At 43.6% G+C, this 18230-nt stretch overlaps 1 protein-coding gene across 5 annotated transcripts in view; it reads right to left on the reverse strand.

Moving 5' to 3' along the window:
* The window catches only part of GLI3 (GLI family zinc finger 3), a 276887-nt gene that overhangs the window by 53279 nt on the left and 205378 nt on the right, over positions 1-18230 (reverse strand). For 3 of the 5 annotated variants that reach the window (XM_084796219.1, XM_084796220.1, XM_084796218.1), the window contains exons 8-10: positions 13209-13422; positions 12405-12521; positions 10352-10492 (exon numbers count right to left, since the gene is read on the reverse strand). In XM_084796219.1, the coding sequence (XP_084652345.1) occupies positions 10352-10492; positions 12405-12521; positions 13209-13422 (472 nt within the window). The remainder of the gene's footprint in view (positions 1-10351; positions 10493-12404; positions 12522-13208; positions 13423-18230) is intronic. The other 2 variants (XM_084796222.1, XM_084796221.1) reach the window with 2 other exon arrangements.

Genomic DNA, 18230 nt, shown 5'->3' on the forward strand with positions numbered 1-18230 from the left:
AATAGTTTTCTACCATTACTTTTCAGCAAATGTCTGCGTCTTACTAAAACTGTATGAGAATGTTTGATTTAAAAATTCCTGTTTGAGTTACATAAAAAAATAAATAAATTTGGCTTGGGATTAGGACAGATTTTCTAACACTGTCTGAGTTGGTCCTGAGCAAAACTTCTGCCATTCTGTACTATAGAATTATGCAAAGTGGAATTCTTATGACTGATTATTACAAATTCAAAATACCAAATGTTGAAGATGTTCTACACCCTGCAAGTTTAAAATATTCAGCCAAGATACATTTATTATGTAAAAACAAATATCTACCTCATCAGTATGCAAGCTTATTTCTTTCTTTAATAAATGATAAAATTACATGTGTATTAAGGAATTGTTAATATAAATTTCTTTCTGATTTATTATCAGTAAATATTTATTTATATACTTATTTCACATACCTATATACTTGGGGTCATGAGAATTTTTTTTGTTAAAAATGGGTAGAGAGTAAAGTTTAAGCAGCCCCCCATGCTTGCACAGAGAACCCAGCAGCCAGGTCTCCCAGGCTGGTCCTCATCTGTCTCCCTCTCCCCCTCCCTCTCCCCCTCCCTCGCCCCTCCCTTCCCCCTCCCCCTCCCCCAGCAGTCACACTGCTTGTGCCTCAAGCAGAAAGGATAAACCTAATGAGCCCAAATGTCAGCACAATATAAATTACGGCAAGGGGGAAAAAGCAACAACTTGATGCATGGCTGAGGAGCTGAGAGAGGAATGTCCACCATTGTTTGTGATTATGGATCACATCGCCATCTACTAGCAATTTTTATTTAATCAATAATTTCCATGCTGGACAGACAGCCCTGTTACAGAGAATCGACAAACAGGTACTGATAGCGACAAGCCTCGTTATTAATCTTTTCCTCTGCAGGCTTATCAGCCAAACTACTGTAAGAGGCACCACCATGATGGATATTAGAAACCACCTTTTTCCTACCCCCACCTTCGTCTCTTTCTTCCTCTCGTAGGCCGCTCCGTGGAACGTAGACTCCACATTTATTTGCGTAACCTGGGGCTTGAGTGGCATAAAAAGGCAGTTCACATAAGCAATTTCACAATCTGTAGGACCTAGACCATTGCTTAGGGTCAGCCATTAGAGGCTAATAAATCATACTTTCTCTTTGAGTTGTCAATCGCCAACAAAACCTTTGTACAAGCACTGGAGTCTGTTATTCCGTAAAGGCTTTTCATCTTGAAATAAGATGCTCTGCACTGATAAGAGAATAATCCCCTCCTGATCAAGAAAAATCAAATCAAATCTGCATTTTACCAATTAAAGCTGCTGCCAGGAGCCAAACAGCTCAGCACTGAGACTTCACTGAAGTTTATCTCCGCTAAACACAAGGAGGAGCACCATTAGGCCACGCTTCCTTTCTGCCTTGACTACTATATCTTGCTGTGGAAGCCATACTAAGCAAGCAAGGTTCCAGAACATTCAACACTTCCAGGAAAAGCAACCAGGAAGACCTGATTCACGTGAGCCAGGACCACTTCTCTCTGTATTATGTCTTGCTTCCGAGAAAACGGGAGCATCACACTGTATCAAACAAAAACCAAGGCGGGGTTGAGGGAAGTGTCCTTGAGAGACACCAAGGGAATCTTGTGCGGCACCATACGACGTTCTCAGACTTCAGGATTATGAGCTCAAACTGGGCAATAGGTATACCAAGAAGAGAAGCAAATGCAAACAGGAATGTATACACAATCCCTACAAACCTCCCACTGGCACTAAAAACCTGACTGTCACTATAGTAGCCAGCTGCTGAAAGTTTGTCAATAGTCGTTCACTCCTGAAATCCCTGATAAGCCAACTTAAAAAAAAAAAAAAAAGAAGAGCCTCAAGACTCTTAAGGAATTAGCACAAAGCCAAAGATAAGGACTCGGTCCATGTGCAGAACCAACTTTGAAGTGACTCTTCTGTGACTGTCATTTACCACAAGCATATAAACTGCCTGGAACTGAGAAATGGTTACAACTGAGAAATCATCTCCCAAGCTTTTACAAGGACTTTTCAGTAACCCCACTGCAGGCCTGCTGTCTGACTCTGTTACTACAACCCTGCCATCTTCAATGCAGGGATAGCTGCAGATTCCAGGCCTTTGCAGCTACACTCAACTCAAGACTTCCTAAAGGTCTCCATGGTGACAGCAAGTCCCCCTCACCGAAAGCACTGGAGTCTCCTTACTCCACACGAAATAGAGGGTAGGACTGCTGGCCTAGCAACCCCATCTCCTTGCTCCTTGCTCCTTGCTCTTACCTTCTGCTCTTCGTGAACATCGATGCCTGACACTCTCCATCCAAGATGGATAAAATGAACCATTCTGCAATTTTATTTAAACCGAGAAAATGTCAAAGAATCCAGACTACCAGGTGCGTTAGGGATACCCATGGATGAAATTCTGCAACACTGTCCACTCCTTCCTGCTGTCTTAACATGGAATACTAAACACCTTTACTACACCAATCTTTCCCTGTCTGAGCCTACTTCATTCAAGGTCTCTGTAAGGCCTTCCATCTCTTCCTCAGCACCTGTGCCTTGTTTCCCCATCATCCCAATTACATATGGACAGTACTTCAAGACAGCCTGCGCTGAGGCTCCTTATCGGGCATACAGACACCAAGATGAGCATGTAAGTCCTAGCTCTCCAGGTCTCCATGGAGACAGCCTAGAGTCCCCAGCTACCCATGTGGCTTTTTCCTTCTAGAGCTTGTGCTTACGATCTGCATACTGGTCCACCAGGTGGAGGAAGCATGTTTGCAGGAGGGATCCGCAGCCTATGCAAGAAACACGCGATACTGAATCAATGGAGCACTTCCTATGTCTGTTTAGTGAAACACAAGTGAAAGTTTTCCCTGGTCTTCCTATAATTCAGTTTATTTGAGTTAATTGACTCTATTTCCAATAGATTCAGTTTCCTCGGTCTGAATAAAACCTACTATCCGGCACTTGAATTATCCCACCTTGTCCTAATCTCCCAAACAAAGCTGAATGTGAAAACGAAGAAAATAGGTTGAGTCCTATCTCCACTGTAAGGATGAGAAATGGGACCTGAAGCTGCAGGTGAAGGGATAAATCTGTTTTGGGCAGATTTAGGAATGACATCGTCACCTCACTTATCTTCAGTCCTCAGAACTTAGCATGGTGGCTGGGCAAGATAGGGTTGAAACCGGCTGGTTTACGGTTAGGGCCTTGGCCCATATATAGTCTTTTGAGGATAAGGCTCTTATACATTTTCTTGCTGACATTAATTGTTGTAGAAAAAAAAATTCACCCATGGCAGCATTTGGCTAACCTCAGAAAAACACATTTGTCCCTGAATCTTCAAAGTCTTTACATTAGAACTGGCTTCCTGTCCCTGGAACTGGTTTATGTCAAAGCAGGCACGTTATTCCCCAACCTTACTTGATGGCAGAGGCTGGAGTCTGAGCAACTTCCTTGGGTCTGCAGAAAAAAACATAATTGGGGTTTTTTCACAGAAAAGAGAGGCTTGTATGGCTGTGGGTCTTGCTGAGAGCTACTCAGCGACCAATCTTAGCAAGTGTGATTTCCAAGAAGCCCTGCCAATGTGTCCATAGGCATCTTTACCCTGATCCCCACCCACCCACAGGGGGAGTGTCTCTCTCTCTCTCTCTCTCTCTCTCTCTCTCTCTCTCTCTCTCTCTTTCTCTCTCTCTCTCCACCCCCCTTCTCATATTTTTCCCAAAGATGTTTAAAACAGGTCGGGCCACCCTTTCTTTTTAATCAGAACGTTCCAAAGTAGGAGGGACTTTTCTTTATTCAACATTGGAAGTGGAAGAGTTTTGGGGACAAAAAGAGGCCATTCAGCCTTCCAGGTGACAGCTGATAATATGTGCAGACAATGCTGGTTATCCCAGTTAGGGATGAGGTGTTACAGGCACTCAGTGGGAAATGCCTTTCAACATCTTACAGCATGTCTACAACAGAGAATGATCCATTCCAGAGCTGAGGACGAGGCACTTTGGCTTAGTGGTACCCTAAGGAGAGTCTTTAAAAGCATTCCAGGACTCAGGAACATACAAAGAGCCTGTAAAGGTCAGCATTACACAAGCAAGAGGAGGGAGGGGCCTGGAGCCTTCTCCAGTTCCCTGAGAAGGCTTTGTGAACTGGGGGAGGGGGGGGGTGGTCTGGTCGCCAACTTTCAGATACCAATTTCATGCTGATACCCCTACTTGGACACTACCTAAGAGCAACATAAAGCAGGCCACACTGGCATAACAATCTCTAAATAGCCTTGCATTTTTCTCCTTTATAAGGAGAATCACTAATATTATGTTGAGGGCAATTGTTATACATGAAACTAACAGTTGCATGTTTTCTTACCTACAGCTTCCATTTGGACTGACCAATCTTTAAGAGTCTAAAGGCTTTTTATCTTTAATTGTGCTCGTGTTAGTGTTGAGACTGAGCAGGACATGGCACTCTGTAGCCCATACAGCATTTGACTGGCTCCCATCAAACATACTTCCCAGTCTAGCAACGATTAATATAAAAAAGCCTTTGAACGAACACTGAAGGCCCGAAGACCAACAGAATCACGGCGCCATCCTCCCCAACCGAACCTTCAATAAACAAACATGAGCTGGAATGGCCTCTTTTAGACCCAATGTCTTTTTCTCACTGGGTGCACGGTATGTGATCTCTGCTTGGCCTTGGACGGGATTTCTTTTCATGATGTTTTCACAGCCTCAGAAGTGAGAGAATAACACCCGGAAGGGACGAGTGGTGCCTGGAGAGTCATCCTGAGAGGCAGGGCAGAGACGAAGCTTCTACTCATGAGCTAAGCAGTGGGCCGCACAGCCCTCATTCCTTGACCTTTCAGTCCAGTCTCTTAGACATATTTTCATGGAGACACTTTGCGCAGGTGAAATGTGGACAGTAATGTCTCAAAGAACATGGCCTTTTTTAAAGGCAAAATCACTGCAGAGTGACTCTGAAGTTCGGAGTTTTTACCTAGATTTTCACATGCCATGTTTTTAAATAATTAGAGCAAGAAAAATAACTAGCAACTCCATGTAGAAGGAAGATCAAAATAAGTACTTGTTCATTTTAGATTTTTTTTTTTGTGCACATGAAACCAATCCTTGCCTCATGTTGGAGAGCATTCTCCCATACTAAAACCAACTTTCTACCAGGTAAAGACGTACAGTGCAACTTCGTACAATGATAGAAGTTAGGCAGGAGACATAAGGGGCAAACTTAGAATTAGAGCATTAATATGAAAACGATATTTTCGCACCAAACTTTCCTGTGTTTTTACAGTTCCAGTTATACACCCAAACATCTGATATCAACATGAAAGCCTTGATTTTTTATGCTGCAAGTGTATAGAATTTGTTTCCAACCGGCAGCAAAAGTGAGTGTAACGGAACTTCAGTGCACTTTAGAAGATCAAAATTTGCAGCATATAAAAACATTTATAATCCAGGTAGGTGGTTAATAACTCTTCAGAAAAAAAAATGATACCATGCTGGAAAGATCCAAACAGTGGATTACATTTACTTAAATGCCACCCAGTTGAAGGCGGAGGTCGAGCATATCTCAGGATCACTGAAGTTCAGTCTTAAGATACCATCCCCACTTACAGCTGCCCCGGTACCTTCCCTGGGTCCTGCTGCTAGAAATTACACTGAAGAATAAAACTGCTAAGGAGTACTTTTTCTCTTTGCAGTCTGCTGGGAAAGATCTTGTATATATTAATTGCTAAATAAGACTAGAGAGTTGATTTGTTTGACCTAAAGGAAATGAACGACAGTGTCGTAACAAAAGACAGACAAGAGGTACAGTGACTGCCCCGCGTCCCTTCTTTCAGATCCCAACAACTGTGTTTTCCAGCATACGTAGCCACGGAGCAGTGGTGACACCACTCTCTGCCACTGAAACATGCACGTTTCAGAGAACGCAAGATGACCTTGAACTGCATGCTACGATAATTTCAAATGCCTTCACAACCAAAGTCAAAAGCAGAACTTACTATGAGAACAACATTCAGAGTAAGAGCAGATCTTGGCCAAGTCTGGACGGCAGGCTGAGCCTCTTCCCGGGACACAAGCTACAGTCGCAAGAAACAGCAAAGGCCAGTCCAAAGGCTCAGAGAACTGGCACTGCCCGACTCAGAGGGGCATTTACATTTAAAATGTGAGTCCTTTGTAATATCATGCACAATAGAAGAGTCTGGCTAATTCAAAACTGAAAAGAAATAGGGGCTTTCTGCTTACCCTGAAACGTAAGAATGTGTGTCTTCCAGAAATCAGGTTCAGATCTTGACAAATCAGTAAGAAACACAACCAATCAAAAGCACCCATAATGAACTTTTTAAATACACATTGTTTTTATGCTTCTGCTGCTTTCTATTTTAACTGTTACCAAGAAGTGTAACAAACTACTGGTGAACAAAAATACATGTCTATTTTCCTAGCTTCTGGTAATAAAAGCAAATTTATCGCAAACTTAATACCAGCTTGAGCGCAACTGGGCCCAGCTTACGATTATCTTAGTGAGAAATGAAATGAACAGATCCTGGCAGCGGCACACCTAGAATAAACATCCATTTGGGAAAGGAAAGGGGCTGGAAAGAAAAGGGAAGAAGAGGAAAAGGCAATATTCTGCCTATCTGTTCAGACAGTAATAGACGGGGTAATCTTCCCCCTGGAACACGGAGTGCACTGCACTGGAAGGGAAGCTACCGGCAGGGAAGAGGCTGCCAGATCCTAATTCCCTTCTTCAACTTTGCGATTTGCTAATGTGAAACACATGTCTCTCTCTTTTGCACCAAGTTCAAATGGCTCTGGAATTGCAGCCTTGCAGCTCGGCGACTGAAGCAGAACAAGGGGAGAAGTTGTCAGGACTTTAAGGGCTTTCAGCAAAGCCCTTCAATTGCAGCCAGCACCCTATTCCGCGGCAGGATATCAATTATAGATAGTGACTTGCTTTAGCAGGCAGTCGGGATTGTCAGACACTAGATAGACAACCATGAGGAGCCATGAATCTTTCTATTAACTGTACGCGGGTGGGGGTGGGGAGAGCGGGCCGTGGCTATAAATAAGGCAGAGCAGCAGAGTGGCTTAACACCTTTGCTGCTTGGTTGTATGTGGCACAAAAAAATCCAACTAATCAGAAAACCTCTGCTCTCCAAGCAAAGTGGCAAGAACCAAAATGGTTAATGCTCCCCTCTGTCCCTAAAAACAGGCTTTGCAGATGGCATCTATCCCATCCATCACCAGAGTAATTAAGTAGACTTGAAGTACCTGTTACTTCAGTCAACAAAATATAAAGCGCCTATTCTGTCCCAGGCCACCACTAATGCGTCCGGCAGCACCCGGAGCAGGAAAGGCGACTGCAGGCGATGCCCAGGCACCTGAAACACATAAATGTGGACTCTCTACCCTTTAGACCAGGTCTGGGAGATATGAACCAGAGGGTTAACATTGTTAAGTTTTAACTTTTTCATTCACTTAATTTGGTTTGCTTAGCCTTGCAACTTAGCTTAGACTAAAATTAGTATAACAAAGGTACCACACTGGGTTCTGACTAAATTCTGACACCGACCTCCTCTGTCTGACTGAGAGTTTTAAAGCTCTGTTGTGGATATATGCAGTCATGATGCATGAAACCATAAACACTATGCATCAGCAGCCTTGTCTTTTTTTTTCTCCTTTATTAATTTATTCTTATTACATCTCAATGGTTATCCCATCCCTTGTATCCTCCCATTCTTCCCTCCCTCCCATTTTCCCCTTATTCCCCTCCCCTATGACTGTTCCTGAGGGGGATTACCTCCCCCTGTATATGTTCAAAGGGTATCAAGTCTCTTGTTGGTAACCTGCTGTCCTTCCTCTGAGTGCCACCAGGTCTCCCCCTCCAGGGGACATGGTCAAAGGTGAGGCACCAGAGTATGTGAGAAAGTAATATCCCACTCTCCACTCTACTGTGGAGAGTGTTCTGTCCATTGTTTAGATCTGGGTAGGGGTTTAAGGTTTACCGCCTGTATTGTCCTTGGCTGGTGCCTTAGTTTGAGCGGGACCCTTGTGCCCAAATCTGCCTATCATAATGTTCTACTTGTAAGCAGCCTTGTCTTAAGACTATTCCAGTCCTACGAAGACATCACAGGAAGTTCAGCGTCAATATTACATAAAATAACTACAGTAGTTACTGCCTTTACAGCATAAAATGGAAAAAACCAAAACGGAAACCAGCCTCCCCAACATTAGGTAGTGAAAGGGTTAAGGTGCAACTACACCCCCATCCTCACTGGGAATGTTCTTGGTATATGCTACTCTCTGAGAATGATTCCTCATGGGAAAAAAAAATCCTAACTTCTCCCCTCTTAGTATTACAGAGTGTTTGTGCTTTCCATTAAAGCAGTCAGCACGAATAAAGAGTCATTAAGCCAGACTCAGTTTAAAATTAATACTTGAATAAAACCAAAGACAAAAAAAAATCCTATTAAATTACATGTGTGGAAAAACCTGAAAATATACCTTAATTAAAAACATCTGACTTACTTCTTGGCTCTACTTGCGAAATCTATAATTCTACTTACACAAACACAAAGAGGCATGATTTCAAAACAAAACGGGGAGAAGAGATCCTGCTGTAAGATGTGAAATCTGACATTCTGTAGACCAGGTTTCTCATCATCTGCTGGGCTGAACGTAACAACACTAGATAATACAGGATACACGGCACGTGCAGATCTAAGCTACAAAACCAACACTTTAAATGCTCATGCAACGAGCCGGGCATGGCGGCGCACGCTTTTAATCCTAGCCCTCGGGAGGCAGAGGCAGGTGGATCTCTGTGAGTTCTCGGCTGGCCAACCTGGTCTACAAAGTGAACCCAGGAAAGCCAAGGCTACACAGAGAAACTCTGTCATGAAAAACCCAAAGGGGGAAAAAAAAGCTCAGATAACATATAAGGCAGAGAGATTTTGTAACGTTAGTGTTTAATCTAAGTAGGGTAAGTCTACATAAACGCAGATTATCTACAAGGCAAAGATACTGTGATATAGCGGATGAATACCAGTGTCTCTTTTGTGAATGTGTCAAGAGACAGACTCACTACAGCAGTGGCTCTCAACTTGTGGGTCACAACCCCTGCGTCACCACCCCTTTGGGGGGATTGCATATTGGGTGTTTAATTGTGATTCCTAATAGTAGCAAAATCACAGTTATGAAGTTGCAAGGAAATCACTTTATGGTTGGGGCTTAGTATCACATAAGGAATTGTATTACAAGGCCGCAGCATAGGAAGGTTGAGACCCACGGCACTACAGGGGTGCTTGGTCAGATTCAATGTCACAGCAGGAGCATACGAAACTGTCCTAACTGGTAAAACCATCCTCAGTGACTTAACAGGACCCTGTGCTTCTGTAGAGAAGTCATCCCAGCCTATATCTCCATATTCTAGACACCCTAAACGTCGTTCCATGTCAGCTGTTCTTGGTTACACTTGTAAAGAAGGCTCCTCTGGCCTTTGAGACTGTGCCAAGGACAATTAAGTCTTGGCGAAGGAGCTACGGGTCTAGCACGTTATCTAAAATAACACTAGAAGCACTAGGGAGGCAGAGGCAGGTGGATCACTGTGAGTTTGAGGCCATCCTGTTCTACAAAGCGAGTTCAGGACAGCCAAGGCTACACTGAGAAACTCTGTCTTGAAAAACCAAACAACCAAACAAAAAACAAATAAAATAACAGTAAAGAGCTGGCTTCAGTTTGCTAAGAGGAGAAAACGTGCCCCGGTGTGGCTACTGTGGGTTTCCATCATTAAACACAGTTTTTCCATGCAAGCGCTAACCCAAAATGTTGCCTTCAGGTAAAAAATAAAGCATTGCATTGCTACATACAATAATAGGAGGCTTCTTAAACTTCGAGGTCTACAAGAGGAAAAAGAAAGGATCCATCTGTTTGTGTAATTTTTTTTGTATTGTTACTGGATCTTGGAAGGGGACCCAGACTTAGTTAAAAGGTTAATAATAATTCATGTCCAGCTTACTATTACTCAATAACCATCAAAGCCTCTAACTCAAAATAGTGTTCTCTGGCTTACAGGATCAGAGTCATTACACTTGCTATTGAAGACTTTATTGAATTTTACACTAAGCTTTAGCTGACTGCACAGGTCAAGCACTGTGGCTCAGGGTTTTCTTTATTCTCAGAAAATCATAAAGCCCTCTCGGCTCTCAGTGCTGCCAGCTAAGAAACTTGACTCCGCGCAGGGTCAGAGAAGCTGACCTCAAGCAAAGGTCACGGAGCCGGGAAGCAGCGCCCCTGAGCACCAGTCACTTACATGCACAAGCTGGTCCTGGGTGTCGAACTCCCTTGTGCAGCCTTCCCAGTGGCAGTTGGTCTCATAGATGACTTCAGGCTCCTGCTTGCTTTCATCTTTGTCGCCCTCCTCCTTGACTAGGGTTGTTCCTTCCGGTTGTTCCTGGTGGGGTGAAGGCAAGAAACAGAGAGGGGGAAATCAGTGGGAGACACAGGAAGCAGAAACGTGACTTCTTTATCTTCCTCTGAACTCAAGTTTTCAGGGAAATAAAGGAGAGTGGGTGCTAGCGGCTGAGTCTTGAGGAATCAGGGTTCAGCGTTTGTATGTATCTTTTTTTTGGTATCCTGAATACTCCTTCTGAGATCATTTTAAGGGTGTGATGCAAGACACTAGCCTAACCATAAAGACAAAGAGCTGAATACACCAGGCCCTGCAGCCTAGAATATCAATTAGATCGACATCTTAAAACAAATAAACCTGGTGCTGGAGAGATGGCTCTGAGGTTAAGTGCACTGGCTGTTCTTCCAGAGGACCAGGGTTCAATTCCCACCACCCACATGGCAGCTCACAATTGTCTGACACTCCAGTTGCAGGAGAACTTGACACCTTTATACAAACACACACGCAGGCAAAACACCAGTGCACATTAAAAAAAAAAACCCCACCCCAAAACAAAAAAACCTAAGGGGGGAAAAAAAACCAGCAACACACATAAATAAAAATTATTTGCCCTCGCTCCATGTTATTTTGCTTGTTGCGCGGATTCTCCTTCCACCGTTTATTCATCGTTGTATCTGACGACGTAGGAGAATGGCTTCTGAATACTTTTAGTTCTTTTCCCTGACATGGGGGGCACTTGGAGGCTTTTCTCTTAGGGACCAAGCTTTCTTGGCTTAGCCTGCGGTCTTCAGGGAGATGCTGGGCTGCCTCATGGTTGAGGACGAGGAAGGACAGCGCCTGATGCGCTGGGCACAGACTTGCCTAGTCCTCTGTGACAGCCTCGCAGCAAATGTAGTTCAGAGAACCTCCAGGGTCCTAGGCACTGGCTGAATGGAGAGATCCGAGTCCTGACGTAGGGTTTTATGATATACTGTTCACAGACACGGCACGGCACAACCAGCGAGGTTGTTTGTTGTCTATCAAACTGTAAGAAGGATGGTTTCAGGGGTCCCTGTCACAGCTTTCCCCTGCTGTTCTCATGGAGGACCTGGGGCCTAACTTCAGGAAGGACCGGGTGGAGGCTTACAGATGACAGCAAGGGTCAGATTCTGTCAACTCTCATTTAGCGCTGACTTGGGGGAAGCAGCGCGGGTTAAGCTCCTCATGTCTGGCTCAAGAGCATCCAAAATATCAATCCAGATATAACCTACACATTCTTCTGTGGAGCCAGAATGATATGGCCATCAGTACAGTCCGGAATCTCTCTGGCCGTGCTTCCGTCTCTTCTGGCTGTCTGAGATCTTTGACTAAGTAAGAAGTAGCAGAGAGCCGGGTGTGATGTTGCACGCCTTTAATCCCAGCACCAGGGAGGCAGAGGCAGGTGGGTCACTGTGAGTTCGAGGCCAGCCTAGTCTACAAAGCGAGTCCAGGACAGCCAAGGCTACACAGAGAGACTCTGTCTTGAAAAACCAAAAGGGAAAAAAACAAAACAAAACAAAAAAAACCCAGAGAACATGATCAATGAAGTAGGTGTCTCAAACTCTGCCTGATCTTAAGCATGGGGTCAGATGCTCAATAAGTTAGACCCAACACCAGGGATAACATGCCTAACCATACCCATGATTAGTAAGAGAGGAGTCTGAGCAAGGACTCTGAACTGTGGTGATGTAAACTTCTGAGCTGTCTCACTTATCAAGACCACGTACCCCACATAATTTCCTTCATTGCTGGCATTTGCTTTTGAATTAGAGAAAATGAATTCAATCAATCCCTAATGAGCTCACTTTCGAACACATGGCCAATATCAAGAATACAGTTGGTAAAAAAAGATGTGTATGAATCTGAAAGAGGAGGAAATGACCCAAAGTCACTGTGAGAGGAGCAAAGGCTGGTCTACAAAGCCTGGGTGTCTCACCTGCTGGCCCCGTGACCCTGGGCTGGGGAGGTCCTCATCTGGCTTGATCTTGGACCGCTTATTATGCATAGGGTCGCCGGTGCTGCTCACTGCGGACTCACTTGTCGGCTTGTTCTGCTGGTCGTATTTGCATGGCCAAGGGAAAAATTTAGGTTCTGATTAATAAATAGAGCCTAAGTGTAAGTGTTACTGAAAACAAACAAGCTTGTCTGACAATATGGCAATGATTCTAATAATGTCAGTCCATCCACAGGACAGTTCAGACGGGGTGGCCAAGGCTAGACAACGCCTTCAGGAAGTATTTGCCACTTCAATGCTTGTGTCTTTAAGGAAGTTGAAGAGCAGAGTGAGAGCCCTAGACTTCCGGAAGCTATGATCATTTCTAAAACAGTTGACTTTGGGTGGGAGATCAAATATTAGTGAAGTTCTTCAATTGTGGTTCCTAGCGTTCTCTCTAAATCACACCGGGCTGACAGGAGTGGAGAGCCTGGAGTTGATGTTTACCATAGAGCATCCTACAGCGCTCAGTAGCAGCCTGGTCACAGCGGGAGGACTGGACAGTGGCTAAGAATCCAGACAAGCGGACTATCAACAAAAGATGGAGTTTACAGAAGGTTGGAATGGGGCCTCATCGGGTAGCCTACTTTCAAATCATTGAGCAAATGGCTCTGAAAGAAGATGCCCTGGTTCACATTCACGAAAACTGAATACTGTGAGATGCCCTCGACCATGATGAACTCTGTGACACTAACAGCCAGTGCGATGGCAAGGCCTCTGCTGAGCAGACAAAGCTGCGTCCCTCACCTGTGAGGACTCAGAAGGGCCAGAGCTGACCTGGACAGGATTCAGAACCGTCGGGATCCCAGGTATAGGCCTCTGTGTTGGAAAGGTTGGAGCAGGGTGGATGAGTGGAGGGCTGTGTCCAAATGCCGAGCCTAAGCTTTGCTGTCGGCTCAGGATCTGTTGGTGCATATGGAGAGACACGGGGGCAGATGGGTAGGTGAAGCTCAAAGCAGGGCTGTGGAGGAAGACAGGAAAGACATAGCGTCACTTATGCTGACTTCACAAGCTAAGAAAATGTATAGCTTTAACTGAAGCCACCCAAATCACCGTGGGTCTGTCTGTAACAATGGGAAGAAGTTAGAAACAACCACTGCCAAGTGCCTTGGATACTTTCACGAAAAGCAGACTGCTAAGAGGAGAGGCATGCACACAGCTTGCCCACATCACAGCCCTGATGTAAGATTCTAGGGAGTAGAAATAAGGGGCATTGGCTCAATAATAACTATTTATTGCAATAACAAACTTTATATAAAAAAAGAGAATGGGTGACTACATGCTTTATAGTACTTTTATGTGCTCTGGGTTCCACTTGTTCCTGTGCATGGAGCAATTCCTTTAATCTTAGCTCACACCGATCGCTTTCATATGTCTCCAGATCTTATTACAAGGGGAAAGAAAATCAATTGGTTAAATGTGTTTTGAACACCATGCTTGTCATATCACTCATTTGTTTGTAAAGATGGAAAGCTTGGTTCATCCAGAATGCCACCTAAAGAATTTCCATCAGTGCCGTCTGGTTACAGAAGCTGATGGATTAAGCTCTCCCCACTGAAATCAGTGATCAATGGGCCTTGATGGGGGAATATTCCAATGGGAGAGCGCAGCTCCCTGCAGCAGAGCGGCCTGAAGTGTCTATTACAGCCCATTATGCATGCTAATGCCTGCCACCACTTTATTTTGCTGCGTTTCCAGGGGGTGGGGTGCACAGTCAGTTCCCAAGAAGTGCCACTTTTACCTCAAGACACTCCAGCCAGTGGCCAGTGGCCAGATACTTCTTTGTGTGAGCAAGTTTAGGGATCAAATCCTCTAGGAGCAATGCTGGACTCTGAAAGACTTTTCCAGTGGCTTAAAAATACATGGAGAACTAATAGTTGGCTACATGGAAAGTTCTCCTCTATAAAAATTAATCTGATCATAAATTAGCACACCCATGTAACTGTAATGTTAGCCAGAAAGAGGCAGAGTTCCTCATAATATTAAAGGTAGAACTCATGCAAATTTCCAATCTGGTGGGTTAATTACTATTGCTGCTAAGCACATTAACCGAGAATAAAATAATTACAATAGCAAAATTCAAACCATTTCAACAACTTTAAGTAATAAATCCAGAGATATACTCCCTTCATTAACACGACTTTACATTTTTGTCCATTTGACTATAACCCATAAAAGGGCGGCTTCAATGGGAATTCATTACTATTATTCCTACAGAGAGTTTTTCGTTACAATAGCTTGCCCATTTAAGACTGAATACCATTAAGAATACCCTTAGAGAAATCCACCAGGCTTTGAGGGACTCTCTTTTCATTTTACATTGTATTTCCTTAATAAAGGAAAGCAGAAACATGGTTAAAAAAAAAAAACAGTGATTGCTCCCAGTTAGAATAGGTAGTAATAGTCTGTTCTGCGGCGCTATAGTTTCTGCCTGTACTTCTGTAAGCAAGCATGAATGATTACAGCAAGCCTCACCCAAGGTAGCTGCGTGGATGATTGATAGGGCATTAATCAAAAGATGCATATCTACCTCAGAATTTGTTCACGAGCCCTCTTCTAATAGCTGATTTCATGTTCACTGAGCTCTGTGCCAGTTTGTCCAATTTATTTTTCAGTGTACAAGCCATTCATCAAAACCCACAATGATTTAACACCTCCACCTCCTTTGGGTGAGTGGGCGTCACTAAGTGTAACTACCGTATTCTACTCATTAAGGAAACAGAAGCTGAAGACCCCACCTCAGGTATAATTAGCACGTCAGCAGTCCCTGCATTAACCTCCATACACATTTTTAGTTTCTCAGGGGCCTGAACTATCCAGCAGGCTTACGGAAACACACGTAGGCAGAGGCCACCGACACTTCAAACTGTGGGTGACATGGGATTCTGGGGCTTAAAACAGGGTATCTGATTGGGAGTCAAGCCTACTAAAGAACAAACCACAAACAATCTTTTTTTTTTAATATACATGCAATTCAACAGAATTCACTGTATGCTGAACACCATCCAAGACAGGCATATTTTAGAAAGAAATATCTGAGCAGATGAATCAAGGCTCAGCACTCCCACAGACGTTCTTAGCACCACAGGTCTCCTTGTCTATGGGTACATAGGAGTTTGAAATTCTCACCGCACTTTGGTAGTTCATTGTGGGGCTTATTTTTCACTAGTGAAACCAGGGAACTGAAATAAATATGTTCTAAACTGTACGTGAACCACTAGGCAAAACTTTGACTTCTCAGCCTTTGTGGTTTATTATAAGCCAGGAACGGATGCTCTATTCTCTGTGTGTCAAGCTCTGGGTACGAAAAATGGGAATCTCCCAGGATACCTTTGATGAGCTTAGTACAGCAGGCCCAGCCTGGCTGCCACTAACACAGCGGCAAGCAGAGGGGCAGGTGGGCTGCCCAGCTCCAGATCATAAACCAGTTTAGAGTCTCCTGTGAAAAGCATGCAGTTCTAGGTCCTGTCCCAGTATCTATACCAGCAGATTTTGCAGTCAGTGCTGCTCAGAGCACTGTCTACAGATCTCAGGCTGAGTTCTTAAGGAAAAAGCCAAAAGTGGGCCAAGTTAAGATGGGATATAGCAGCTATGTGCAGAAGAGGCCAAATATCCTGTCTATCAAATGATGCCTCCATGTGTACAGAAGTTGGCACTCGCTGTGTTCCCTACCCAGATCCCTTTGCCTCTACAGTTAAGCATGAAGATATGGGCTCCTGCCTCCTGCATGCTTTTAGAGGCTGCTCATGTTCCCTGGCTCCAGGGTGACATCTCACTCTGAGTCTCTCTTCTGACTGACTCTGGCTGTTCTCTCACAGGATTGCTGGTCATTAATTTAATGGCACGGATAACTTGATCTGCAATGTAACCACACTGTTCACAGGCTCAAGGGATTTGAACATGAACATCCTCAGGACATTGTCACTTCAAAAAGAAATGCTGTATTAAGAAACAGTCTTCCTCTGAGAACTACAATCAGACGCCATTTGCACCAAACAATATCAGTGCATCAAAGCTAACATTTAACTTTACTACATCTGCTTTGGCAACAACATAGACTTTTTGATTACAAACAATAAAACGAGGGGGGAAGATTAATTCCACTTAAAGAGTCCCTCTCAAAAATCCTTGCAAAATAGTGCATGTATTCGCTCCACAATTTTCTACAAATACAAATAATATTGATACAAGTATCAATATTATCAAAATTCCTTCTAGAACCCAGGACCACCTGCCCAGGGAGAGCCGCACCCACAGTAGGCTAGGCCCTCTCTGATCACAACTCATCGAGAAAATGCCCACAGACTTGCCTACTGACCATCTGATGGAGGCAATTCCTCAGTGAGCTTCCCTCCTCCCCTTCTGTGTAGGTTAAGTCACAGTCAGAGGAGCGAGCGACGGGTATTCCTTTATGCATACACTTGTTGCCCATGTCACCTGAAAAACTAATGCTAAGTTCTGTTGAACCTTCACTTACTAAGGAGTAAAAGAGCAGAACAATGTGGGTTTTAGACTGGTGGCTGATCAGCACCAACTTACGGTTCCTGGAGTGTTTGTTTAAGAGGGTACGGGATGCCATGACTTACACACGGAATCATGGGCAAAGCTGAGTCGGAACTGCTCAATCGGGTCCATTTCTCAACACAGCTCTGAGCTGAATTCAGAGTGAGCAACAGACCTCCGTGAGAAAGCAGTTCATTGGTTCATTTTCCTAAAGACTTGCAGACAAGGTTTCTGAGCCAGAAGGATGGCTCGGTAGTGAAGAGCACTCACTGCTGCTGCTGCAGAGGACTGTGGCTCAGCATCTAATGTCCACATGGCGGCTCAACACCGTAATTTTACTTCCAGGGAACCTGATGCACTCTTTTGGCCTCAGTGGGCTCCAAACACACATGAAGTACACATGCATGCATGCAGGCAATGTGCTCATATACATATTTTTTAAATCTAAGTAACATATTCAAAATCAGAATGTTCTGATTTATATGTATACTTTATTAAAAAAAACCTTAGGCACAAGATTTTTACACCCATTTCTTTACAATGTTGAGCTAAGTGATAAAGCATGTGCTTGGCATTCTGAGAGGCCTAGGGTCAATTTTCAGCCCTCTCCCCCCAAAAAACTGAAAATGTGGCTATTTACTCACAGTGCAGAACATAATACTGTAGCTTCCTGCACAAGTGTCTCCTGCTAAAATCTAACCAACTATCCCAAAGTGGGTAAAATTGGAGATATTAGCAGAAAAAAGATATGCAAAACAGTTAAGTATCATTAATTACATACAACGTATCTCACTCATTAAGTCAAGAAATTTGAATTGAGTACCTTTTACATGTCTTGTTATTTATAGCTAGAAAGTTATATATTAATTATAATCACTATGGAAAAATTTCAAATGCACAATCATGTCTGATACACATTATTTGGTTACACCAATAACTTATGTGAGTCTACACACGTACACACTCACTCTGTCTCTCTCTCCCTCTCTCTCATTATGACCAGTCAATAAACCACATTTCTGTTTAATTCCTAGAACAACAGATTAATATATAAATGGGATACTTAAAAGTTCATACCGTACAAATAAATCATTAAACATTTAATCAACCCTACTATAAACAGGCATTTCAAAGTCATTGTATTCAAATCAGAGGGGAAAACTCTCATTAAAATCATTTACAAGAAGACCCTAAAATGTTGCTTTTAAATGTCTCAGGAATTTCATATATAGTGGGAGGTAGGAAGGGTGAGGCTGGATTTCTTAA

This window comes from Acomys minous, assembly GCF_964271855.1.
Source record: "Acomys minous genome assembly, chromosome: 9".
NCBI classification, from domain to species: Eukaryota; Metazoa; Chordata; class Mammalia; order Rodentia; family Muridae; genus Acomys; species Acomys minous.